This window comes from Borostomias antarcticus (genome assembly GCF_949987555.1).
Source record: "Borostomias antarcticus genome assembly, chromosome: 21".
In the NCBI taxonomy this organism is placed as follows: domain Eukaryota; kingdom Metazoa; phylum Chordata; class Actinopteri; order Stomiiformes; family Stomiidae; genus Borostomias; species Borostomias antarcticus.
The window spans coordinates 18,015,079-18,040,879 of record NC_140254.1 but is presented as its reverse complement, the minus strand read 5'-3'; the positions used below and the strand labels follow the sequence as shown (position 1 = coordinate 18,040,879).

Sequence of the window (25,801 nt, the reverse complement as noted above, 5' to 3'; positions counted from 1 at the left end):
ACAGTAAAACATAAAATAAATAGGCATGCTGTCACTTGAGAGGGAGATGGAAGCAACTGGGCCACTGTATGATGTTGATATGTGACAGGTGTGTTGCTCAGGACCCAAGGACGTGCTTGTGTCACATGAAGCTGAGAAAATGTACGTTTTGGCTGATCAGAACATTAGATGATAGACAGACAGACAGACAGACAGACAGACAGACAGACAGACAGACAGACAGCCAGATAGACAGATAGATAGATAGATAGATAGATAGATAGATAGATAGATAGATAGATAGATAGATAGATGGATAGATAGAGTGATTGATTGATTGATTGATTGATTGATCAAATCAAAAAAAGTGTGACAACTGTCCCTGGTCATCCCCTTGTCAGGTTTTTTCTGCCAATACTTTTTTTGAGATATTGTTTTAACTTATCTACAGTTTATATTCTTAGGAGTTTATTGTGGCCTTAGTATTTATATGAAGGTACTGTGCATGTTACAATTGCCCCCATTACTTAGTTACAACCAATATTGTGACTAGCATCGCTTGAAAAACATTTGTTGACTGTTAATAAGTAGAACACAGATACTTAAAAAAATCAAAATATGCTAGTTCAAGAGGTTTTTGAGGAGCCTAATGGCATTTAAATAAATAAATAGCAGGTGTTCATGACAGAGTGCTGTGACCCACATTGAAATGGCTTGTTGCACATCATTTCAGCTGTCTTCAACCGCTTAATAAAACACAATGAATGGAGCACTTAAGCTATGAGACTCTGAATGTGGCCGCTCCGGTTGAATAGGCTACAAATTACATTATTATTTCTGATTCTGGACAACTTGACTGTGTGTCAGAGGCTGTAGGCTAGTCGCAGCATGATTGGATGAAGTTTAATGTGTACGAAAGGCAGCCGACAGGGAGAGAGATCCAGGATCCAGGAAGGAGATCTGACCTGTGCGTTGCTGCGTAGCCTACAAGACACTCGCTACTGCGACGAACCCGAGGCGTAACGTTAGCTAGTCTAGCACAAATATCCTTTTCAATATCACAAGAATAGGTAGCTATACATGCATCCTAATAAAGGGCAACATCAGAAAGCATCGACCGTCCTTTTGCTGTTAAGGACAGACACTGCTGCGTGCAGTTTGTTGCTTCGTCGAGGGGGAGGACTGCTCGCCATAGCGATAGCGACCATCTTGCATAGCCAGTGAGGAGGGCTCCCCTCTCAGCTAGCCTCCCCGCTAGCCTCTCCGCTAGCCTCTCCGCTAGCCTCCCCAGCTAGCCTCTCCGCTAGCCTCTCCGCCAGCTAGCCAGTTAACACGAGTAACGTGAGCTATAGCTGACGTGAGCCGTAGAGTCGAGTGAAACCAGTAGAACATCGCTAAGGTAAGTGAAAATGTAATAGTGAATTGTCTGCCGAGGCGAGCCAGGAAGTGTGTTGCTATCTATCACCAACTAGACAAGCGTGAGGCTAGCAGACCAGTTCCTGCTTGTTTGATAGCTTTAATGCTAACGTTAGCTAGTGCTAGCTAGATGCCGTGTGTTAGCTAGTGCTAGGCTAGCTAACAGTTCACTAGCGGTAGGTAGGTAGCTATTTAATTTGCTAGTGCTATTATTATTATTATTATTATTTTGTTAGTGTTAACGTTGTTGTATTGTCCCAACATTTGTGACCACATCACAATCCTGGCAGTGCTGAGGACCTACGTGACCAGAGAGTCTAAGAGATCTGTTGTGGTTTGACCTGATCAGTTGCATTGATTAGCTATGTAGATCCAAAGCTCATGGTGGCCATAGTTGGCCTATGTAGATACCTGTAGTTACGTTAGGTGTATGAAATGAGCCAAGACCAGTAGACCACCTAGCTCTTCACCAAATGTAAAATGATGATAATGGAAATATAATTACAATCTTACTAGCAAGATGGGTGAAATTAGCTAAGAGCTCTTGACCAACTGTAAAATGACTATCTTATTGCCATTGGTCTGCAGCATGTCGCTTGTGACTGGTATTGATCTTTATCATGTGACTTACAGAGCTCGATCATGTGTCATGTGAATGAGAAAATGAATGCACAGGTATTTTACTTCCAGCAATCAGCTGGCTATCACAGCACAGAAGTAATTGATATTTCCAACTATTCTGGTAAGGCTTAGTTAGCCACAATGTGTTTCTATTCAAATGGCATGTCTGGCATGATTTCAGAGTAAACAGTTGGCTTAATGAGAGGGTGCCTAGTTAATGATCAGTGACATTAATCTAAACACGGCTATTGGATTCTGATTCTATGATCTTGGTCTATGAACTAAGGTACCAAGACCGGTTATACAGTAATCTAAAGCCTGTAAGATCAGTTTCACAGTAGCAAAGCTGCAGTACAAACAATCTCGTTTTATCTGTCTGCATGCACTGAAAGAACACATCCTGTTACAGATTGTGAAACCTAGTTGGACACGGGCCACCGCCTGTTTGACTTTTGCATAGATGGACCTTCATTGCTGTTTCCACAGAGAAATTGGACATTGGACAGACTTTAAGGTCTTGCATAGCTGCTACTACTACTACTAATCCTCCTATGCCTGTGGTATGGTCGTTGCTGGTTTCTGCTGAGGCCTATCTATGTGGTTTTCTTATTTTATCAGGAAGTCGTTTCAGTTTTGTTTCATAGAATACAGTGAAATTGATCATGCTTTTTTCACTTAACTTGATTTGAAAGAACAAATAAAAAATCTGAGTCATCAGGTTTGGGGTAAACATGGTTGATGTGCACAGGATGTACATTAACCGAGTCATTGCACAGTAATTACCATGCTTTGCCTTGGGAATAAAGGGCAGGCACATCAGTGATGATACACACACTGGCTGCTTACTATTAATTTGTTAGCACACTTGTTTGGACTATCTCCCATAGTCTTTGCTTGCATATAGTAGGCTACTGCTCATTAGGCTGCATAAATTCTAACTGCATAACTGGTTTGGTAGAATTGTAACCTACAGTAACTGGTTTGGTCAGAGTTACTTAAAGCCACTTGCCATCATGGGTTTTTACCTAAGGAGTTTTAAATTATGCTGTTGATCATAATGATTAGACCTTGAGAATTTGTAGCAAGGTGATTATTGCGAAGAACGTGTCTAGAATGTTTAATAGGGGATTGAAAGACAGCTCAGGCAGGAAATATCACACTGCTTTATAGATTGTGGATATAGGTAGGTAGGCTGTGAGAGGCTGTTCATGGTGTTTATAGATTGTGGATATAGGCTGTGTGAGGCTGTTCATGGGGTGTGTCAGATTCTGACTGTCGGTAGGCCTTGTAAGTTCACAGGGTGCGTCTTAGATACCGACTGCCATGTGGTATTACATTTCACAAGGTGCTTCTTAGATTCTTCGATGCATGTAGTGGCATTCTGCCAGGGCCCCATGTCCAGATTGACATTTTCCACTGGTGTCGCTAAACTCTTTTAGCTAGTGGCACCAGCAGGCTTCAACTAGTAGCGCCAAAATATTACCACAACACCCCTGCTGCCACACAATAGGCTACTGGGGGCTACTGGGGGCTACTGGGGGCTACTGGGGGCTACTGGGGGCACGCAATGGAGCTTTTTTCATATCGAATCTATCAGAGATTTGTGTATGTTTTGAAAACAAAATACACCAACTGCTCATAAGCAGATGACAATTAATCAGAATTATCCTATAAATTGCTTGAATGAGGCCTAGCTAGACCACTCTGAGCACATTCCTTAACATACAGGTTGGTTTGCTGCTTGCAACAGGGCCACTGGCTTTTCAAACTTACTGGCCTGAACATTTGCCTGGCCTGTATCATATCAGCTAAATTTGTTATAAAATCCTAGTATCATAAAACAGGTCTGTTTAGCATTACATATTTTACACACAGGCCTACTTATATTACAATGTTATAAAACACAGGGATAGCGTCAGGGCAAAATGCACGGTCACAATAAATAAATGATAGTTATTATAAGCGGGATAACAACATAATTCACACAATAAATAAGTGATAGTTATTATAGCAGAATAACAACACGATGCACACAATAAATAAGTGATAGTTATAGCGGGATAACTAAATAATCCACACAATATTGCTGTTGGACCAAGTCTCGGCCTTTAAATTAAGAGGATAAAAATAATAATAACAACAATTTGAATCTGACCAGCTAGACTCTACTCTACTCTCACACTGCTGTGACCAATGAAAAATCTGTCACACTGGACAGTGAAATGGTCGCAAATGCGACCAGGAGCCCAGTGCATCCTGGGAAGCTGTCTGTTCTATGAGCCACTATTTTCATTGCTGACACGTTTTGTTTGCATACTGCAGAGTTGACCCTGCTGACTAATTGACAGGATGTTGTTTTCATAGTGGGGAAATATAAAACTTAGGGGGTTTGGCCTCTTGACTCCTGACACTCACCCGACCTCATTTGACTGTTAGTTCAAAATCTCTTCTCTCTACTGTCAATGTTTTGCTACGGTCAGGTTTCTGGCTACCAGGTATTGCTCCTCTAGAGACAAGGCCTACTTTTTCATTGCACAATAGAAGCTGTTGGTTGCATCATATGGATATAGAGATCATTGTGTTTGCACACCTTTGTTAGTGCAAGCAAGAGGTCTAGAGTTTAGGCTATGTTGGTTTAAAAACACACTGGCTGCCTATTACAGTAAATTAACTATCCAGGTGTGACCTGCTGAACCTGCAGTTGGTCTCTGAGTCTGTGCCTCCTCATCCGCCCTGTGCCCTGGGAGAGAAGACCACAACATCGTACTCAGAGAGCGAGTCTAGGGGCGGCTGTAGCTCAGTTGGTAGAGCGGCTCGTTCAGTGATCGAAGGGTCAGTGGTTCGAATCCCAGCTCCAACTGTCCACATGTCGAAGTGTCCTTGAGCAAGACACCTAACCCCAAATTGCTCCTAATGAGCAGGTTAGCACCTTGCATGGCAGCTACCGCCATTGGTGTGTGAATGGGTGAATGAGAGGCCATTGTAAAGCGCTTTGAGTGCCGCTAAGGTGGAAAAGCGCTATATAAGTGCAGTCCATTTACCATTGGCCTTTACTGTCTCCTAGGTGAATAGGTAACTTACCACAGGGTACGGGTAGGGGTGTATTCCCCCATTGTTACTTGTTCCACTTTTAAGCAGTAGCCTACCAGAGAATTGACCCAGCTCGTCACAGATTAGTCTGCCGCGGCGCTGCTTCTAATTTTAGGCGTTTTCCACCAGCGTGAAGGTCATGTGGGATTTGGGGGGCGACAGACGGGCGGCAGACAGGGGTCAGGTGGGCTGGACTAGCGGGCTCAGGTGGGCTGGACTAGCGGGGTCAGGCAGGCTAGACTAGCGGGGTCAGGTGGGCTGGACTAGCGGGGTCAGGTGGGCTAGACTAGCGGGGTCAGGTGGGCTAGACTAGCGGGGTCAGGTGGGCTGGACTAGCGGGGTCAGGTGGGCTGGACTAGCGGGGTCAGGTGGGCTGGACTAGCGGGGTCAGGTGGGCTGGACTAGCGGGGTCAGGCGGGCTGGACTAGCGGGGTCAGGCGGGCTGGACTAGCGGGGTCAGGTGGGCTGGACTAGCGGGGTCAGGCGGGCTGGACTAGCGGGGTCAGGTGGGCTGGACTAGCGGGGTCAGGTGGGCTGGACTAGCGGGGTCAGGTGGGCTAGACTAGCGGGGTCAGGTGGGCTGGACTAGCGGGGTCAGGTGGGCTGGACTAGCGGGGTCAGGTGGGCTAGACTAGCGGGGTCAGGCGGGCTAGACTAGCGGGGTCAGGTGGGCTGGACTAGCGGGGTCAGGTGGGCTGGACTAGCGGGGTCAGGTGGGCTGGACTAGCGGGGTCAGGCGGGCTGGACTAGCGGGGTCAGGCGGGCTAGACTAGCGGGGTCAGGTGGGCTGGACTAGCGGGGTCAGGCGGGCTGGACTAGCGGGGTCACTGTCAATTGCCATGACAGTGAATACATAGAGGTGATTTTCTTGGACTGTGTGGTCATTGGATATTTTTGTGGTAAGGATTGACAAGGAGACCAGTTATGACTATTTAAAAAATATATATATTTAAAAAAAATCTTGTTTTTGTTATGTGTAACTTTGCTAAGCCAATAGCCTCAAGTCTAACAAACATACCGGTCAGTTCATAGTTGGCCAATAGGTCGGTGTAAACATGACACGTTGTGTAAACAGACGTTAACTACGGCCGTCCCTTTTGGCATTGGACAGTTCGGTTCCCCAGACGACCTTGACTGACTGCAGAGATGTCCAAAGCGCCGGACTCGCCTCCCCGCTCCCGGTCCCGCTCCCGGTCCAGGTCCTACTCACGCTCTCGCTCCAGGTCCAGATCCAGGAAACACCGCTACAGGTGAGCCTACTTCCTCCCCAGCTACCTACAGCTGTGCATCACAACCACACTGACTGCATACACTCGGGTTTTTGGCACAGTAGGGGAATACTGTAGCCTGGCTTAGCCAGACCCAGTTTGCCAAAATGCGAATGGTCTGGATATGCTGAGTTTATTTTTGATTTCCAACGGCCGTTAACAATGTCCATGTAGATCAAAATGCCTATGGAAGCAGTTGGATAGGCCCATTTCCAGTCAGAGCAACGAAACGTGTGTTAGTCTAGTCATCGTGTTGAGTAACTCTTGCCGTTTCAGCTGTAATAGTCTTTGAGGCGAAGTGTTGTCTCTTACAACCCCTATCATGCACTGTCCTGTCCTGTCCTGTCCTTGCACCTGTCCGTTGTTGTTTTGTTGTAAGCACCACAGTGTCGGAAAAAAAAAATTGTACAAAGTACAACGGCAATAAAGGTATTCTGATTCAATCCGGGTGCTTTTTCACCGCACGGTACCGGCCCAGAACTGCTCCACACACTTCTGGTACCAGGTACCGTTTTTCCACTGCAGACAGAACACCCTCAATGTAGTGTGTCGTCATAGCCGCCGTGACGTCATCTTCAGTGCGGCACACCAGGAAGAGCGGATGATATCGAAGGGGTGGAGTTCTTGATTCTCGGTATGTAGCTGTTCGTCACAGCGAGGAGACATTTTGTTTCAGAGGAAGCTGAAAGGCAGTGAGACAAAAGATGGCTGAAAAAAGAAAATGGGAGAGTTTAGAGCCGAGACCACAAGACGTGCTCAAAGACGACGCAAGACGAAGCGTGATTCTAGTGACGCTTCTCTCTGAGCAGTCGGCAGTCTGTAGCGTTTTCACGTCGCCTTTTGGTATCGCCTCACCGTAACCGAGTGAAACGTGGAGTAGCTGGCTGAAACTCACTCTCTCAAAGGAGCACTGACAGTCCCTCCAAGAGGGACGTCCCTAATGGCGCAACTGTCAGCGTGTCGAACATGGGCTCGAATCCCAGGTCAGTGTAGCATGGTATGTGTTACCACAGCCTTCCCAGCTCTGCCAGTGACAATACACAAGTTATTTTACTACCTCTCTCCAATCCTGGGATGGGACTGGACATTTTGTACAAAGACTGAAGTTGCTAGTGCACTTGCATAACATACAGACTTGTTTTTTATTATTTATACTCATTCCTTTCTTCCAGAATAGTTACACTATTTTAATTTGATTCATTATTTGGGTCACTTGTTTTTGACCGTAGCCAGCCTGGCATGTCTTGACTTGCATAAAGAATTACAGGCCCCAGGGTTCCTTTACATTTGGGCTTTTGAAATAAATGTTTTTCAAGTTTGAACAGAGCTCAAAGAGGGAATAAGCTATAGTGTTATTTTCCATAGTTGGGTCACGGTTGTGGAAGACCTGGTCATGGATGTGGTAGGCCTCCATTGATGTAGATGTAGAACCCAATTCATATGAATGAGTCAGAAGACAAGGAGGAACGTCGTCTGGTGGCGTCCGGCCAGACCCCCCCCCCCCCCCTCTCCCTCCTTCTAAGGATGACGGTAGATGAGATCTGGTCCGGTTTGGGCCCTGCTGCGCCGCCTTACCGGTCCAGACGGGTCGTCCACCCTCTCAGCGGTAGAACCGTAGGGATCTGCTCTCTGCCGAGCCAGCGTGCTGCTCTGCTCCCATGACGAAGCGCAGGCGGTGAGCGAACGGACCACTTGGAACAGGTTTGGCGGCGGTTGGCCCGCCGGAGGGTGGATGGGGGGGATTGTTTTCCTGGGGGCTCGCCTGGCGGCAGGTCCTTGCTGTGCCTTGTTGACTCTGTCGGTTCTGCTTTGGTTGTGTGGCGATCATGTTTACACTGGCTCTTCTCTCATTTGCCTTCTGTTGACATTTTGCCGGAGGTCTGTTTCGTTTTATTTGCTGATGCAGGGCAGGTTAGGTCGTTTCAGGGATATAGATTTTAGCAATCTTGTTGGCTCGTGTTTTTTGTTGAATGCTTTGTGTTTGGAGGGAGTTTATCGTCATTGTCCAGGCTTCTGCTATTAGGAGGAGTTGAGACATTTAGGCTCTTGACAGAAAGATTTTGCCACCAAAATGCAGTAGCTAGATTTTAATGAAGTGCCTTAGCTTCACTTGGAAGACTAAAAGAAATGTCCACAGGGGAATTGGCAACACTGCAGGAGATGTTTTACATCGCTACGTAGGAATCTCAGGAACTCAGGAACATCACGTCTCTCCTTCAGCGGCTACAAGTCACCTTGAAATCATGTGCGTGTGTTGAGTATCAATTCAGATGACACTGCAGGAAGACCCTGCACTGAGGTTCAATAGCCTACACACAGTGCTGTAGCGCCCCCATGTGGAGAGAGAGAGAAACTCACCCACTCATACACCGTTGATGAATTAGTATTTTACACATCATATTTTCACTCTCTCCCGTTCCTCTGGCAGCTCCAGGTCGCGTTCCCGCTCCAGGTCCCACTCCCCGTCACACGGCCGTAACTACCCCACCAGGGACTACCACAACAACCGCGGCTTCCGGGGCTACAACCGCGGCTTCCGCCGGCCCTACTACTTCCGGGGCCGCAACCGGGGCTTCTACCCGCGGGGCCGCTACCAGAGGGGCGGGGGCAGCTACAACTTCAGACCCAACAACTGGCAGGGCGGCAATGGTGGCGGCGGCGGGGGCGGCGGCTGGCAGCATCACGACCAGGAGCACCACAGCTCCCACAGCCCCAGGAGGGGGCGCTCTCGCTCGCGCACGCCCAAGAAACGCTCGCGCAGCCGCTCGCGCGACTCGTCACGCTCCTCCTCCGGGCGGTCCCGGCGGTCCCGCGGCCGCACCAGCGACTCGTCCCGCTCCTCCTCCCCTCGGCAGCGCCGCGGCGGATCCGGGAAGCCGGGCGGGAAGGACGGGAAGGACAAGCCCGGCGGGGGGGAGGCCCCTGGGGCGGAGAGGGGGGGAGGAGGGGCGGGGGGAGGGGAGGGCGGCGCCCTGGAGAAGGCCTCCACCGGGAAGTGGAAGGGCCTGATCGACTACGACACCAGTCCCAAACACGGCGGCCAGCAGGGACGCCCGGCGGCCGGGGGCGGAGCCGGCCAGGGACCGCCCGCCGGCTCTGACGGCAAGGGTTCCGGCGGCAGCGGGGGCGGGGCCATGTGGAGAACCGTGGGCGGCGCCCCCTCCGCTAAGAGCCCCCCCGAGTCCGCAGCCTCCTTCAGCGGGTTTGGCTTCTTCTCAAAGGAAGATCCCAAGCCTGCTGCCGGAGACAAGACGGCCATTTCTTCTGCTTTCAAAAAGTAGGTTCCATTCCTCTCCTCCCTTTCCTGTTTACTCCACCATATCCGTTTTCCTTCGTGTTTCCTTTGAAATTGCATCTTCTCACTGTGTGATCGTAATTATTCTTTCAAATTTGTTCAGTCTGTGCCCAGCTACAAAGATCCTTGGAAGAATACAATTAAAAATGGATGCCATAGTGTCCCTTCTCTCATGTCAAATGCAAATAGCAAACTGGCTGTTGTCCTGTACTATGCATTAAAGGGAAGTTGTATGAAATCCCCCTAATTTAAGAGGTGGTGGTTAAGTAAGTATAATTATCACAATATGAGTGCTGGTCAGTCATATCTGTGTTGAATTTAATTCACGATTGACTTAATGTCTTCTGATTGCTTTTGCTTTGTGTTTCAGCCCGCAACTATGTCTAATAGTTTTATTGTACTGCTCTGTTACAACAATGAATAAATCACACAGTAAATCACACGCTAATTATTAGAAACGCTGATAATAGCGGTGGTATGTTTTTTTAAAGGTCGGTCCTCTTTCCTGTGTGCTTGTTCAGGTTCCTGGCGGAGAGCAAGAGCAAGAAGCAGGCGGAGCGGGAGAACGGCCGCGAGGGGGAGGCGGCGGCGGCGGGCGAGCGAGGGGAGGAGAAGGCGGGCCTGTACAGCATCAGCAGCAGCATCGCCTCCTTCACCGACGCCAAGGAGGGGAAGAGCACGCCCTTCTTCCACGGCGGGGAGGAGGACTTCTTCACGTCGCAGGACCGCGAGGCCGGCGAGAAGGACGACAAGCCCAAAGCCGCCCTGACGGCGCGCGACATCTTCGGCAAGTGGGAGGACGACGGCCACTACTACGGCAAGGAGAAGAGCCGGAGGGACGCGGCGGACGAGGCGGACGACGACCTGGAGCACATGGAGGAGGAGCTCTACCGCAGCCGCAAGCAGTCGGCCAAGAAGGAGGAGAAGGCCAAGAAGAAGGAGAAGAAGGAGAAGGAGAAGCCCAGGAGCGCCTCCCCCACCGCCGCCGCCCCCCCCAGGGGCTCGGACAGCAGGGAGAAGGACCGGCCCCTCTTCCCCTGCACCAGGGAGCCGTCCCCCCCCAAACGGCCCTCTGGGAAGAGGGAGGAGCTTGAACTCAAAATCAACTCCTTCGACGAAATGCCCAGGTGTGTGTCCTAGTACAGCCCGCATCAACCCGTTATTAGCAGAGTAAATCAAACCTGATTTATTTCTAAAGCAAATTTAAAAACGGCTTACGTTGACCAAAGTGCTGAACAAATATAAGAATACAAGAAGAATCGCAATAAAAAGGCTAAAAACAAAAACCAACATAAGCATCAACACATCATATGAAACCATATCAGGGCGGTCCAACGCTAGAGAATAGAAGTACGTTTTGAGGCTAGACTTAAAGGAATCAATGGAGGGAGCAATAAAAGTAATAATCTACCGTAGGTCTGGTGTGTTGTGCTCTCTAGAATCACCTCCTCTCTCTCCCTCTCTCTCTCTCCCTCTCTCTCCCTCCCTCCCTCCCTCCCTCCCTCTCTCTCTCAGCTCCTCTGGAGCTGTGCAGGAGCGTCGTATGTCCCGGGATCTGGTGCCTCCTGCTAAGAAGGAGAAGGAGTTCCGCTCCATCTTCCAGCACCTCCAGCAGGCCCACCTCCGGCGCAGCCCCTCCGAGCTGTTCGCTCAGCACATAGTCACCATCGTGCACTACATCAAAGGTAAGGTGTCGTCGGGCTCGCCCCGGTCGTGCGTACCGGGAGACGCGGGGATGGCGGGACAACGGCGGCAGATTGAAACGGTCCCGTGTCGTCCACGGGGGGGGGGGGGATCTCTCCATTGAATGACCAGGTCCAGACACGGCGTGTGAGATGATGACTCGTGTGGCGTTGTGGTTTTTGCAGCCCAACACTTCCGCTCGTCTGACATGACTCTGAGCGAGCGCTTTGCCTCGTACCAAAGGAAAGCAGCCGAGATGGAGATGATGAAACCGAGGAAGAGTCCAGAAATCCACAGGTACAGAGCGACCCCTTCCCATGATCCTCTCTCTCTGCCAACGCCACCTGCCTGTGAGTCCATACCTCGGTGGAGCCGTCTCCGACCAGCTTTGACGTGTGTCTCTGTCCTTTCCCAGGAGAATCGATGTATCCCCCAGTGCCTTTAAGAGGCATTCTCACCTGTTTGAGGAGATGGAGGAGACCAGCTACAAGGTGACCTTTTTCACATTTGAAGTATTTGGAACGAGACGAAGCAAAAATTGAGACCTTCCCAAAAGCAGCAGTGTTCAGCTTTGTGCTTTTCTTTTAAAGGAGATGAATAAGTCTAAATCAAAAGAGCCCAATTGTGTATTGTAATACCAAGCAAGCCCCAAGCCTATGAGATATGGTAATTGAGTGGGTATGTACGTACCCGAGCAAAGGCTGAGAGGAGGTGACTTAACATCCTGTATCCAAGCCTCTCAAAGGACGCTAATCAATGCCATTGTAAGTATTTCTCCTCCAAAATCTAGCAAAATGTTTTTCAAATACTGTAGAATGATAATTTAGTGTAAGATGACTGTGTGCATGCAGCTGTGGTGAGAAGTACCTCAGTTTCATTTGAACTTTTGTACACAACTGATATGTGATGACACCATGATGCCATTATTTGGTACGTAATAAGACATCTGATGTGGACATTTCCGTTTGTGTTGAGCCTACTCGTTCAAATCAAGTTTAACGTGGTTCATCTTAGAAGGATAGTTCACAAGTCCAGGGCTTCGGACGAACTGTCCCTTTAAGTGAATCTCAGATGTCAGGAGCCGTGCCTTTTATTAAGATGTCTGCACACTATCCCAACCAACGGCGACCAACACCAACGTTGGATCGGTGCGCCATGTTTGTTGGTGACAGTTGGCGTCGGTTGGGTGGATTTTGCAGCTGAAATTTAAACTTCCAACATTCCAACAACTGCCAACTTTAGAATGTTGGGTGTTTGGTGTTGGTTGGTGTTGGTCGAGGCCGTGTGCAGAAACGTTTAGATCGCCACCAGCAGGTGGAGTAGATTGCCATAGATATTTCACTAGATAGTTGCCTTTCCAATGCATGCTTTTTTCCTTCACATTCATGTGTTGTATTCATGTCATGTCCTACACTGGTGTTGGTGCAGAGCAACGAGTACCCCCCCCCCCCCCACACACACACACACACACTTTATGTAAACATCGCAAAAATCAGAAGCAAGAAATGCTATCACCGAAAATGTCTAACCAATTTTGGAGGTGCTCTCATCTTTTTGAGTTGTAGGGGTTACTCATCGCTCTACACCCCCGAAGCTTTGATCTAACGTGACCCGTGCATGAAGCCTTGTGACGGTGTGTGACAGCCCTGCAGAGGCCCTCTCTAACCCCGGGGCGGCGGCTCTGTCTCTACAGGATCAGTCTAGCAAACCTAAGGGCGATGTAATGGACCTGCGTCTGGACATTGAGCGGAGGAAACGCTTCGCCGCCAAGGAGCATAAGCGCGAAGGGGGCAAAGGGTCCGGGGGGTCCCCAGGGCCCAGCCCAGGACGGACCTCCGACAAGTCTGCCAAGCACCACAAGAAATCAAAGTAGGTTCATACAGCAGCGGTCGATAGGCGGTTTATACACAGGTCTGCGTGATGTACCCAGTGTGTAAGTCAAACCAGGATCCTACCTCTTTAAAGCACCTGTATTTGTATTTTGCTACTCATGCACTTTGCCTTCAGCACTAGATTATGCTTAGTCACTTGTTTTAGAAAGGAGATGCACTTGTGAGTTCTGGTGAGTAGTGGTACAGTGACTACCCACGTTAAATGCAATTATTAAGTCACTTTGGATAAAAGCGTCAGCTAAGTGACCGTTCTGTAACGTCCCCGTCTCTGTCGTTTCACAGGAAGAGTAAGAAAAGACGCGAGCGCTCCCAGTCCTCCTCCTCCTCCTCCTCCTCCCCCTCTCCTACGTTCCGGGGGAAGGAGTACCCGCCCGAGGGCCTGGATCACGCGGAGGAGGGCTACGGCAAGCCGCGCTTCGGCCCCAGGGACTACCCCCCCGGGCCCGGGGACCGGGGCCCCAGGGACTACGAGGGCCACATGGACAGGGGCAGAGGACGTGGGTTTGTAAGTGGCCCAGCTTGTATTTATGTTGAAGTCGTCTTTTCCCCATCGTAAGTCGTAAGTTTACTGTAGAGAGCTCCTCTCTGCTCTGTTCCTTGCTCATAATGGTGAGAAGGGACGCGATGATGATGATGATGATGGTGATACTATATTGTACTTAAACCTTTCACTACCTGATTTATGAAGGTACCAGTGAAATCCTAAAACTCAGCCGACGCCCAAACCACGTTAAGATCTCCTTCCTTCCAGCCCATAATGACAGTCCAGCGTTCTCACACGACCTCCGACCAGCTTTCCACACGTTACCACGCCAATTACAGCCTTTCAAAATAACGCTTTTTGGGATTTCGGGGGCGAGTTTTCCGGGGGCTTGTGTGACCCCGCCTCTTATGTCTTCAGTTCCCCAGAGTGAGGGGGAGGGGCTGGAACAGGGGCAATTACCCAGGAAACAACAGCAACGGCAACCCCCCCAATATGAACGCCCCCGTCCGCCCCCCGGAGGAGGAGTGGGACCCGGAGTACACGCCCAAGAGCAGGAAGTACTACTTTGTGAGTTTCAGCCGCCGCTCCGACAAATATTTTGATAACAACACTCTTCCTCTTGAGCTTAGATGAGGTAGAACAGAACTTGATGAATATGAAACTGTAACACAGAAGTGGGTCATTTTTGTGATGGGGTTATTGAACAGGACTTTCCCCCCAAATTGCCCTCTCTGATCTCTCTCTGTCTGTGTGTCTCTCTCTGGCTCTCTCTCTGTCTGTCTCTGCCTCCATCTCTGTCTCTCCCTCTCTCTCTCTCTCTTTTTACTTTCTTTCTCTCTCTCCCTCCCTCTCTCTCTTTCCCCCACCCGGCAGCATGATGACCGTGAGGGGGAGAAGTCGTGGGCGGAGGGCCGGGGGCGTGGCCGGGGCGTTTTCCCCCGCGGCCGGGGTCACTTCGTCTACAGGAAGGGCAGCGGCAGCAGCAGCCCCAAGTGGACCCACGACATGTTCCAGACGGCCGAGGAGGCGGAGCTGGGCGGCGAGGAAGGCGCCGACATGGACCACAAAGACGACGGCAGCAAGCCTGGAGACGCCGCCGACGGCAAACAGTAGGACCGCCCCCCCCTAGCCCGCCCATCCGTCCGCGCCGCCCTCCGTCCCTCTGTCCATCTGGGGGCCGCGGGATGGGCCGGTCGGGCTGGACGCGCGCGGTCCCCGCGGCAGAATGTACCGGCGTTTTTTTTGTTTGTTTTGTTGAGCCGTCCTCAGCAAAGGGTTGAAATAAATGTCATATCATCTTTGAGCCACTTTCACAGTATGGGTTATGGAAGAACTGTTAAATTGACTTGAATGAAGAGCAAGACACTTTTTTTTATGACATTGTATGATGAGTTAGCTTCTGGGTGTTCTTTTTGTTTTTTTTAGTAAAAATTAATTTTGTTAGTCGTATTTAGTCTTAGTTTTTTGTTTTTCAATGTCATTTCCTGATTTGTTTTCTTCCTGTAAAGGGCGAGAGTTGATCTAAAAATCTAAAAATCCAAGCACCGCTTAATTTTTCCATCAGACAAATCTCCAATGCATTTGTGCCTTAGAAACAATCTTTTAACTGCTTCATTTTCTTTTGTACTGCTTGTTCGCTGTACTTTTGCAAGTTTTAAGCAGCCGTGGTGTTTTGGCAGTTAGAAGTCTTTGGTGGCATTGCATGACAGGCTAGACTGCCACTTCTTCTGGGGGCACAGACCTGCCATCACGGTCCTCTAACGTACCTTAACGTGTCCTTGAGCCATATCCAAACATTCTCATCACCACCAATACTTCTGTTTCTTACGTAGGGGATTGATAAGGTTGTTTTACAGTGTGTTTTTCACCTCCTCTCTTCATTCTCGACTAAAATCAACAGACGCAAACATATTGTTTGTTGTAGAACTTAAAAAAAAAAAAAAGTAGAAAAAAAAAGTGTGTAATATCATTTTAAAGACGTCAATATTTAGATTTTAAAAAATGAATATACTGTAGTTGCATAGGAAATTGTAAAAACTAAATTATTACGGCCTTTGTATCTTTGGGAGTTAAAAGGTTTAAACAGAAAACTGTTGTTGATGTTTGGTTGTCCTTGACATTTTGAAGGATTGAGCGTTTAGTTACCAGTAATATTCTAAACAGTAGCTGCAGTGGAGGAGAGTCTTGCTCACACTGCTGCTGTCCTACCGAAGACGCACTTTGTCCACATCGACAGCTCTGTAGGACTGGCTTTTGTTTTATTTTGGACGTTACACTCAACTGAAGCTGGCGTCTTTTCTACTGTTCCCCCAGAGCTTTGAATTATTTCTCTTTAGTTTGAAATAAATCTTCTGATTTACTTGAAGGAATCCAGTTGTCATTATTTATTTCTCTCTGTCTTGATCTCATCCCCTCCCTGCCGAGTCCTGGTTCACATCCCTGGCACTGGTCACCCATCTGGTAATGGTAAATGCACTTATAACTTGCACTTGTGCGCTTTTATCTAAAGTGCTCTACAATGGCCTCTCATTCGCCCATTCACACACGATTGATTGATTGACATTCACATGCCAATAGCGACACATCCCATGCAAGGCGCTAGCCTGCTCATTGGGAGCAATTTGGGGTTCAGTGTCTTGCCCAAGGACACTTCAAACTTTGGACTGGAGGAGCTGGGATTCGAACCGCCAACCCTACGATCGCTGGACGACCCCCTCCTGAGCCACAGCAAAATGCTATTTGGTGTTACAATGAAATATGTTAACTGTAACTATATTGGTGATTTGGGAGAATCTGATATGCTTTGAAACCTTGGGCGAATTCAGCCAATTAAAGATGAGGAATTTGTCCGGTAATGAGCAAATACCTGATATGCAGCTTTAGCAGACTAATGTTGTGTAGCTTGCTGTGTAATCCAATACTCAGTCTTAACATTCAGGACCGTTTTCTCTGGCTCCACAACAATCCTCAATTGAGGCACTGACATTTTCAACAGAACACTTATTGGCATTGGACCACATGCGTTGGACACATACTCCAGCCACGCAACAAGCAGCCTTTTCATTCGCTACTAAAAGGCTGAGAGTGAAAAACTGGAGCCAGGAAAACGGGAGTATAGGGGGATACCAGGGGTCACCGTCCGGATGAACCGGAAACGCTGCGCTGGAGGGAGATCTACAGCAGAGCCGAGCATGGCTAGTGTCTGGTCCGGGGGGACAAGTGGCCATTCATCCGTCCTCGGCGAAACTCTTCCAGAGGTGTGAGACAAGCAGCGTTGTCAAGGTAACGAGAGAGGGTAAAAGGCAGGAAGTGACGGGGTCAGAGATGACGGCTAACCAGGGGTCAGACGGAGGCTGTAGCGTTCCTGTGGGAAGCCTCGCGTTCTAATATTAGTCTGTGGGCGGGGCTTGAGAACCAGAGGGGAGTCGATGTGGACATAATGTACAATGATGCAGCACTGTTGGATAAGTCTGTCCAAAAGTGATGCCTCTAGGCCTATCTATTGGGAGAGCAGTGATTACAAAGTCATAATTTATTACCAGGAGAGACTGGAAAACACATTCAAGTATACAGTATGTATACATTGTGTGGTATGTAAAATAAATGGCTGTTACAAGTACAACACATGAAATTGGACCGTACAAATTCGTTGAATGGGAAGCTTGACGTGATACAAGTAAGCCTGTCTGACGTCCTGTGCAGTCTCTGAAGTGCTCGGTCGGGGTCAGAGAAGTGTCCGGTTAGTGGTAGTGGACCCTTCCGATGGTCCCCGTGCCCGTGGCCAGGATGTCCGGCTGTCCGTTCCGCCATATCTCCCTGACGATGCGCTCGCGCTCCTCCAGTCGCCGCGCCCTCTCCAGCTCCTCCGCCGACGCAAACACGTCCACGCTCCTCGTCAGAGTCCCGTTCGACTGACCGCGCTCGCCCGTCACCACGGTAACCGTAGGGATCTCCGAATCCCCCTCCCCCCCGTCTTCCTCCCGCTGGTTCTCGCCGTCTTCTTCCTCCTCTTCCTCGCTGGACTCCTTCAGTTGTTTCTTCTCGGGCGACGAGGGCGGCGTCCGTGGGCGGCGCCGCGTCTTGCAGGCGATGCCCGTCACCAGGAGGCACAGGGCTAGGATCAGGCCGACGCACACGCCCATCATGAAGAACAGAGCAAAGCTCTCTGGGTTGGCTGGGCGGGGCGGCAGAAAGACAGTCGCTTAATTAGTCAGTGAGCTGGAACTGTTCCCCTCGAGGACACGAGGTCAACAGTGTTCTTTGGTTTCATTAAAACAGACTGACACTATGCGAAATGCCATGTGTAGCGTCTCAAAATAAACATGATAACCATAACCATGCCCTTCTAAACCACTCTTTAGCTAACTCCGAGTGCAGGAAATGAGGACCTTCACATGATATTTAAGAGGGTGAGCCTGCAGACACATCACGGTACAGGGGTGTCAACCCAAAGCAAACAGAACACCTAAATCCCTGGAAAGGACTGAGGTTCAGCACAGAGGTTACGCCTCCTTCAAAGGAATTCTAAAAACATCAGATTTAACAAAAGGTTTATCCAATCAGAAACTATAAGCCACACACACACACACACACACACACACAGTGAGGTGTTACCATTGATGTGAGCGAAGGTTGCCATGCTGTTGCTCAGGAGCTCCATGTCTTTCCTAATAGGCTCCATTTTGGCATCTCCAGTTCCCTCAGTTGGTCTTTTCCTCAGCTGGTGTTTCCTTCAGCTGGTCTCTCCTGTAGCTGTCACGTCCTGCTTGAATTGATCGGAACACAACCCAGTTAGACACAAAGACATTTAAAAGGTCAGAGTCACGAGGGGGGTGCCACAAATAATAATACATTTCCCTTCTTTAACTTGAACACATTTGTCATTTCCACGGGGAGATTTTTGTGTCATATCTGACGGCCATCTCTGCCCCCGAGCTCAGTCTGGGTGCCGGAAGGTTCCCCAGAGAGTTCAGAGAACACGCCGGAACACCTCCTCTGATTCCCTGTGGACTGTGGTCTTCTTTAGTTTCATTAAAACAGGCTGTGGAGCTGACTGGACAGGGAGGTCGTGTTCTTGCCTCTTCCTTCACCCGGGCCCCTCTGCCCCCCCGCCCCCTGCCCCTCCCCCAGGACCCCCCAGCACACCCCGGTCTACCGGTCAGCCCGCTCCCCCGCCTGGCTGCTGTGTTTGCATACGTGGTATTTCAGTCCCAGTGACCGGGCCGGGTCCATTTCCTGTGTCGAGAGCAGGGTTTGACTTTTCCCACAGAAACACGACACGCAGAGTTTCACATGTGTGGGATGGTCGGCCACTGGGACACGGGACAGACTCAGCCTCATTCAGCCTCAACCTCAACCTCAGACTCAACCTCAGACTCAACCTCAGACTCAGACTCAACCTCAGACTCAACCTCAACCTCAGACTCAGACTCAGATTCAGACTCACTCAGCCTCAGACTCAGACTCAGACTCAACCTCAGACTCAACCTCAGACTCAGATTCAGACTCAACCTCAGACTCACTCAGCCTCAACCTCAACCTCAGACTCAACCTCAGACTCAACCTCAGACTCAACCTCAGACTCAACCTCAACCTCAGACTCAGACTCAGACTCAGACTCAACCTCAGACTCACTCAGCCTCAGACTCAGACTCACACTCAACCTCAGACTCAGACTCAGCCTCACACTCAACCTCAGACTCACTCAGACTCAACCTCAACCTCAGACTCAGCCTCAGACTCAGACTCAGACTCACACTCAACCTCAGACTCAGACTAAGCCTCAGACTAAGCCTCAGACTCAGCCTCAGACTCGGCCTCAGACTCATGTCAGACTCAACCTCAGACTCAGATTCAGACTCAACCTCAGACTCACTCAGCCTCAACCTCAACCTCAGACTCAACCTCAGACTCAACCTCAGACTCAACCTCAGACTCAACCTCAACCTCAGACTCAGACTCAGACTCAACCTCAGACTCACTCAGCCTCAGACTCAGACTCACACTCAACCTCAGACTCAGACTCAGCCTCACACTCAACCTCAGACTCACTCAGACTCAACCTCAACCTCAACCTCAGACTCAGACTCAGACTCACTCAGCCTCAGACTCAGACTCACACTCAACCTCAGACTCAGACTAAGCCTCAGACTAAGCCTCAGACTCAGCCTCAGACTCGGCCTCAGACTCATGTCAGACGCACAGAACTTAAGAGGGGGGGGGGGGGGGGTCGTAAAGAGGCAGAGATATATGGAGTGAAGTTAACGTTACACAAGCAAAGAGAGGTTGAAGGTGAAACTGGGAAGGGACTTTGGGAGGATAGAAAAATGGTTTCAGTTGTAAACTCAATGACTGATATATTCCACACAACTTGCTGACATCACCAGCAGTGGGAGCCTAAATATGTTGTCCTTTCTGCTGCTCTCCCCCCAGAGAGAGTCCCAGAGGGTTCCCAGCTCCGGGCTAATCTGCTCTATCAGGACCCTCGCTTGTTTTTCTGCCCTGATCTTTATCCCCCGGCTCTTGGCAGACCCTGTCCTGTCTCAAGAGGAACATTTGACCAATTAGAGTGGCATGGCAGCTTGTTGGCCCAGGGGCACGTGGGAAACAGAGGCTTTCACCCAGGGGGCTGTGCTTAGTGCTGTTAGCTGGATAACTGATTTGACTCTTGGGATAGGAAACAACGTCGGCATTACTTTTTTCAAACTTTAATTACGTAAAGTGGTGTTTTTTTTGTGTAGTTCCTGTAAAGGCAAACATGTTTTTTTAGTTGTTTTTTTATTAGGCCTGTCTGCCTTAATTGAAATCCCTACAAATTACACACAGCAGTGTTTGGAGTCTTGCTGCTTCAAGCATGCGTCATTAGTAGATGCACTGACTTCCGCCCTCTTATCAAAAACACTTCAGTGTGTGTATGTGGGTTGCTAAACCTCTTTTGGGCACATTTGTTCCACTCCTATTTTGGAACCCTATGGCACCCACCGGAAAGATTTTTATTACAAAACAGCTACAGTATATAACACACAGTCACAGCCAAAGAGAGAGGAGATGTGTGATGAAGTGCCAAAGCAAAGTCGGCAGCAACGTGCCAGTGGCGAGGCAGGGTAGACATATGGCTTTTTACACACAGTTACGGTCAACAGCTCCTGGGGCAGACAGCTTTAACACCTCCCGTTTCCTGGAAGGAACCGTGCGGACATGCGCGGGCCCTGCAGCTGGAGCTCTTTATGTGGATCATAAAATGCTTCCCCTTCAACCTTCCACGTTTCCATCATAGATAATCCAATTAGGTTCAAAATGATGAATAATTTCTGAATCCATGAGTGTTATTCTGGTCAGTTCTACAAGCGTGTGTCTTGGAACACATTCACTTGGAAGGAAAAGGTTATGGTTGTAAAAAAATAAAATAAATAATTACACACAAAAAACAAGTAAACACAGCCTACAGTAGTCAACACAGGAGCACATGTGGTCATTACTAACACAGTGACAGAGAGAGGCAGAACCCTCTGATCAGGGAACTGTGAAGTTTATGTAGCTGCGGGGCTCTTTGATTCAGCTACTGTGACCATAAACTCTGTGGCATCATAAAATATATAGAGTCCCCACAGTGACTAGTAACTACTTTTTCATCTTGTTGGCTTCCAGAAAACAGCATCACCTTATTTGGTGAAATGTAGCTTAGTTAATTCTGATATCACTTTCTTGCATATAGGGAAGATAATTCAAAATCAACAGTCTCATCACATGTACTGTACATGTACTGATATTAATAATTACATTTGCTTATGGGAATGAAGTTAGTCTAACACCCACCTTGGTCTTGCGTGTGGTACAGTACAGCTGTCTGAGAACAAAATGAGTTAATCCATAGACTCAGTGATGGTTCCGAGTGTCCAGCGGTCAAGCTCCACGTCCATGAGATACTGCAGCGGGCCGAGCGAGTGTTGATGGGCAGGGGCAGTCAGTCCAGTCGGAAGAGCCTCACTGCTGGACCTCTCTGTGGAGCTGGAGACGAGAGTCGAGAGTCCAGCCCTCCTCTCATGTTCTTCGGGGAAGCTGTGCTCCCTCCCTCTCGTCTGTACCGCCAGGGCAGCTGTGCCCCCCCCCCCCTTCTCCATCCCTCCCCTCTGGGAGAGCCAGGCCGTCAGGGAGGGAGGGAGAGAGAGAGAGAGAGAGAGAGAGAGAGCTGGTGAGGAAGAGAGAGGAGTGCATTAGCGTTTCCCACTGGCATACATACTAGTACGCTTTCATTATCTGCCAAGGCCCGGCTGAAACCCCGAACATACCTCCCTGAAAATCCTCAAACTTCACTGTGGCGGTGTACTAACACTGCATGTTTTGTGTGCTAACCTGACGTGTGTGTTTGTGTGTGTGTGTGTGTGTGTGTGAGAGAGAGAGAGAGAGAGAGAGAGAGAGAGAGACCAGTGAGAGTGATCTATGCCCCGCTGGCCTCAGACCTGCCACAGTGCAGTCTGTTCAGTGTTAACCCGGGGAGGGTGGAACAGGAAATAGCTCGCTGGTTGCCGTGGGCACAGCGCCTAGGTGCGGGACTGGGGAGGGGGATTCAACTGGCTCTTTGTGTTTTTAATCTCAGGTTTTTGGAAGAGTCCTTAGCAGGGTTCAAATAAACGACTGAACACCATGCCAGTGTAGCAGGTGCTGTTCAGTCTGAGAACGGACAAGACACAATTCAGTTGTGTAAATCATAAACGATTGTTTTATGGTACGTACTGCGCATGTGTGAGCTGCCCTGGCTTCTTATTATTCCAAGAAGGAATTTGGACATGCCTCTGTAACGCGCTATTCTGAGCCTACAAGTGTTTATGTGGCAAGTGTTTTCGAAAGCAGCAATTATGTGGTTGTTGTTGTCATTCACAAGGTTGGTCTCGGGGAAAACACCGCTTTAAAAACATCTCGGAAGCCCAGAGTCACACCGCAGTCCTGCCCCCCTCCCCTGGTCCGGCCCCCCTCCCCTGGTCCGGCCCCCCTCCCCTGGTCCTGCCCCCCTCCCCTGGTCCGGCCCCCCTCCCCTGGTCCGGCCCCCCTCCCCTGGTCCGGCCCATAGGCTACGGACCTGCAGACGGACATTCCTGAGATCCAGAACCAAACACCACAATCTTCCTGGCACACTAAAATCAGCTGTGTTTCCTCTCATATACTGTGACAGGCCATGGAGGTCTGTCCTCTTCCTGTAAACACTAAAGAACATTCCCTTTGGAGGGTGGTAGAATTCTGACATGCCCACATGTTGCTTCGGAACATTAGAATGCAAATTTCCAAAAGTTTTATTTTTTAAATCTATGCCATTGGTCATTAGTAGCTCCATCCTGTTTCCTGAATGCCGGTCCACCAATCAGATAGGAGAGCAACGGCCGAGGGTTGCATGAAAGGGGTGTGTTTGTGAGAGGCAGGCCGGAAACCCCCTGCGATTCCCCTCCACCACCCTGGGGCTCATCCTGAGTGGACAGCCTGTAACATTCTTATAACATTCTCCAAAGTTGCTCTTAATGGTCTTAAACTGGTATTGAATGCACATAAGACAAGATCCACGCTGTTCTCAATATAGCCTTTAAGAACTTTCATATTTCCACTCTACAAGGATCCAATACTGAGCAAGTTGCAGACAATAAAAACCTTGGCATTTGGATAGATGACAAGCTTGTGTTCAAATTTCATATAGACAATCTTGTCAATAAATTACGACTAAAGATAGAACTTCCCCATGTTTTGTAAGAAAAGGATTATGGAAGGTGTTTTTCCGTCTGTTTTGGATTACGGTGATGCGATATCCAGGCATGCCTTTGCTATGACTCAAGTGTTTGGATGCTGTTTATCATTCTGCACTCATTCATTACTGGTGATAGCTAGGCTACCGTCCTCATGACTGTGTCCCAGAGGCTAGGACAAGGACGACTGGTCTTCTCTGACCGAGAGACACAATAATCACTGGTGTATGTCCATCTATAAAAGCCTGACCAGAAAATTACAGACTGGTTCTTCAGGCACCTTGTAGAACAGATCTTGGAAAACTGCATTCTGAGTATCAGTGCAGCCAATTCATGGAATCTCTTGCAATGTGACTTAAATCTGAATACCTCTTGGACACTTTGGTAACGTGCTTAATAGCCGTTCATTCGGTCTCAGCCTGCAATGGTAGCTATTTTAACTGATTTTGTTTGTTGATCTTTGTTGATTTTTAATTGTATTTATTTACACATATCTCAGCATCACTGTAAATGAGGGTCACCCTCAAATGATTTTCTGAGAAATCTTAAAGGTTGAATGAGTAATGTTTTCCCTGGTCTGTGGGCAGTGACCAGCCCAGTCCTGTGGACTTTGGGTTGGTTCCACACACACATGGGGATTGTGGTCTCAATGCCAAGGCTGTCAGCCAGTTCCCTGTTGATGCCCATGGACGAAAACTTGACTCCCTCACCCCTCACTTTATGACTTGGGAATGGTTGGAACACTTATCCTTTATTACTTCAGGGCTTGGCTGGCGCAAGAGCAGAATCTGCCACTTGTTCTAGTAATATCTGTCCAGTCCATAGGAGCACCCATTTGGTCACATGACATAGAAACATCCCTGAATTGAAGTAGACCCAAATGTTTAAAAAAAGAAAAAAAAAGTTTTGTTCATTTACATTGTCAATAAAGTCCTGACTGTTCTCTATCATTCAGCAAAATCAAGAGGGAGAACCTGTCCCACTCAGGCTGTGGTACCTGTTTTACAACATCTAGTAGCACCCGTACTCATCTCCAAGACATCTCTAGACAGTTCAACTCAAAAGTCTTCCCAGCTCTGTACCAAAGTCTTTGTCAACAAAATAAATCACAAAAAACATCTCACACATAGGCACATTAAATAATCACTTGTTGTTCTTGGCATACTCCCTCCTGCCCCCTCCCCGTGCAGCAAAGTTGCGTACGCGCCGTATCCTGGCCAGCTGGGTCTCGATGGTCCCCATGATGTCGACCTGGTCGGGGATGTGGACGTAGCGGACGTTCCTGCCCGTGATGAAGAGGTCGGCCAGCTGACTGAGCCGCCCGCGGCGGTCCCGGTAGAGCACCTCCTCCAGACGGATGTTCATGAAGGCGTCCACGTTGACCACGCGCCCCCGCGCTGTGCTCTCGTCCCGCAGGTCCACCGTGGTCACCTGGCCCTGGAGGCCCTGCAGGAGCAGCACCAGGCTGTTCTCGGCGATGGTGCGCTCGCGGATGGACTGGATCTCCATCTGGGGCCCTGAGGTTGAGGATGCGAGCGACTGAGATGAGGGCTGTGGATTAGAATAAGTGTGGGATTAGGTCCGTCCATGACCAATTTCTCAAATAATCGATTTGTAATGTGTAATCCTATGAAATAGTTAATTCTTTAAGTAGCCCCCTCTATATTCCTTACTCCTAAAACTATTAAGCAAGCATCATAAATTCCCATTGGGGTTCAATAAAGTACTACCTACCTACCAAGTTCAACTTTATTGTCACGTGTATTAAGAACATAATGAAATGCATGTGCTCTGACTCTCTCTGCTACCATAAAAGACACCCTGTCCCAAACCCATGGCTACCCAAGGAAGGAAGTGGTCTTGTTGGCAGTATGGAGTAACCTTAGATACTGGAGCAGTACGTGTCAGAGGAGCAGCTCAATCACATCTATGTTCAGTCGAATATGTCTGGCTAGAATGCTACTGTAGCAAGATGATTTAACCATGTTAACGTTAGCTAGCTAGCTAGCCACTGTAGCACGCTAGTTTTACAACTAAACTTACTTCACAGCCCGGTTCTTTTACAACTAGCTAGAGTAAATCACAAACTACCATGCACGGTTCCTTTCTCATAGAGCCTCCATTAAACCACCACCCAGACCCAGAACTCACAGGTTCAAGTGTAATCCCTTGTTTGAGGGAGAAACATGCGGACTCCAAAACGTCAACAAACTTTCAGGATGGGAACCGGTGCCCTCTGATGACGTTTCAAAGCAGCGTGTGCAGCACTACTGCCCCCTAGTGGCTGTCAGACGGTCTGTCCTCTGAGACGTGACATCTGTACCAATCTTGGTGAACATGAAGAG

The 25,801-nt window shown here is 49.0% G+C and overlaps 3 protein-coding genes across 3 annotated transcripts; 1 reads left to right on the top strand and 2 right to left on the bottom strand.

Annotated features, from left to right (window-relative positions):
- Nucleotides 1-977: 977 nt before the first annotated feature.
- thrap3b (thyroid hormone receptor associated protein 3b) lies at nucleotides 978-16,093 on the top strand. Its single transcript, XM_084455301.1, has 11 exons — nucleotides 978-1,378; nucleotides 6,218-6,356; nucleotides 8,803-9,651; nucleotides 10,191-10,796; nucleotides 11,185-11,354; nucleotides 11,538-11,649; nucleotides 11,768-11,843; nucleotides 13,046-13,221; nucleotides 13,527-13,749; nucleotides 14,146-14,295; nucleotides 14,602-16,093. The coding sequence occupies exons 2-11, from the start codon at nucleotides 6,253-6,255 to the stop codon at nucleotides 14,839-14,841; spliced, it is 2,706 nt and encodes a 901-aa protein (XP_084311427.1). The 5' UTR covers nucleotides 978-1,378; nucleotides 6,218-6,252; the 3' UTR covers nucleotides 14,842-16,093.
- A 1,165-nt stretch (nucleotides 16,094-17,258) lies between these two features.
- On the bottom strand, nucleotides 17,259-21,802 carry eva1bb (eva-1 homolog Bb (C. elegans)). Its single transcript, XM_084455324.1, has 3 exons — nucleotides 21,544-21,802; nucleotides 18,343-18,490; nucleotides 17,259-17,902 (listed from the first exon to the last, which is right to left on the bottom strand). The coding sequence occupies exons 2-3, from the start codon at nucleotides 18,407-18,409 to the stop codon at nucleotides 17,469-17,471; spliced, it is 501 nt and encodes a 166-aa protein (XP_084311450.1). The 5' UTR covers nucleotides 18,410-18,490; nucleotides 21,544-21,802; the 3' UTR covers nucleotides 17,259-17,468.
- Nucleotides 21,803-24,394: 2,592 nt separating this feature from the next.
- Nucleotides 24,395-25,686, bottom strand: lsm10 (LSM10, U7 small nuclear RNA associated). The gene is made up of 2 exons (XM_084455326.1): nucleotides 25,608-25,686; nucleotides 24,395-25,007 (listed from the first exon to the last, which is right to left on the bottom strand). The coding sequence occupies exon 2, from the start codon at nucleotides 24,963-24,965 to the stop codon at nucleotides 24,600-24,602; it is 366 nt and encodes a 121-aa protein (XP_084311452.1). The 5' UTR covers nucleotides 24,966-25,007; nucleotides 25,608-25,686; the 3' UTR covers nucleotides 24,395-24,599.
- Between the last annotated feature and the right edge of the window lie 115 nt (nucleotides 25,687-25,801).

Bases quoted from the DNA above. Each gene is read 5' to 3' on its own strand.
- thrap3b (XM_084455301.1), top strand. From the start codon at position 6,253: ATGTCCAAAGCGCCGGACTCGCCTCCCCGCTCCCGGTCCCGCTCCCGG. The intron at 11,650-11,767 runs GTACAGAGCGAC...GTCCTTTCCCAG, and splicing joins AAGAGTCCAGAAATCCACAG to GAGAATCGATGTATCCCCCA. The intron at 14,296-14,601 runs GTGAGTTTCAGC...CCCACCCGGCAG, and splicing joins AGAGCAGGAAGTACTACTTT to CATGATGACCGTGAGGGGGA.
- eva1bb (XM_084455324.1), bottom strand. From the start codon at position 18,409: ATGGAGCCTATTAGGAAAGACATGGAGCTCCTGAGCAACAGCATGGCA. The intron at 17,903-18,342 runs GTAACACCTCAC...CGCCCCGCCCAG, and splicing joins AACCTTCGCTCACATCAATG to CCAACCCAGAGAGCTTTGCT.
- lsm10 (XM_084455326.1), bottom strand. From the start codon at position 24,965: ATGGAGATCCAGTCCATCCGCGAGCGCACCATCGCCGAGAACAGCCTG.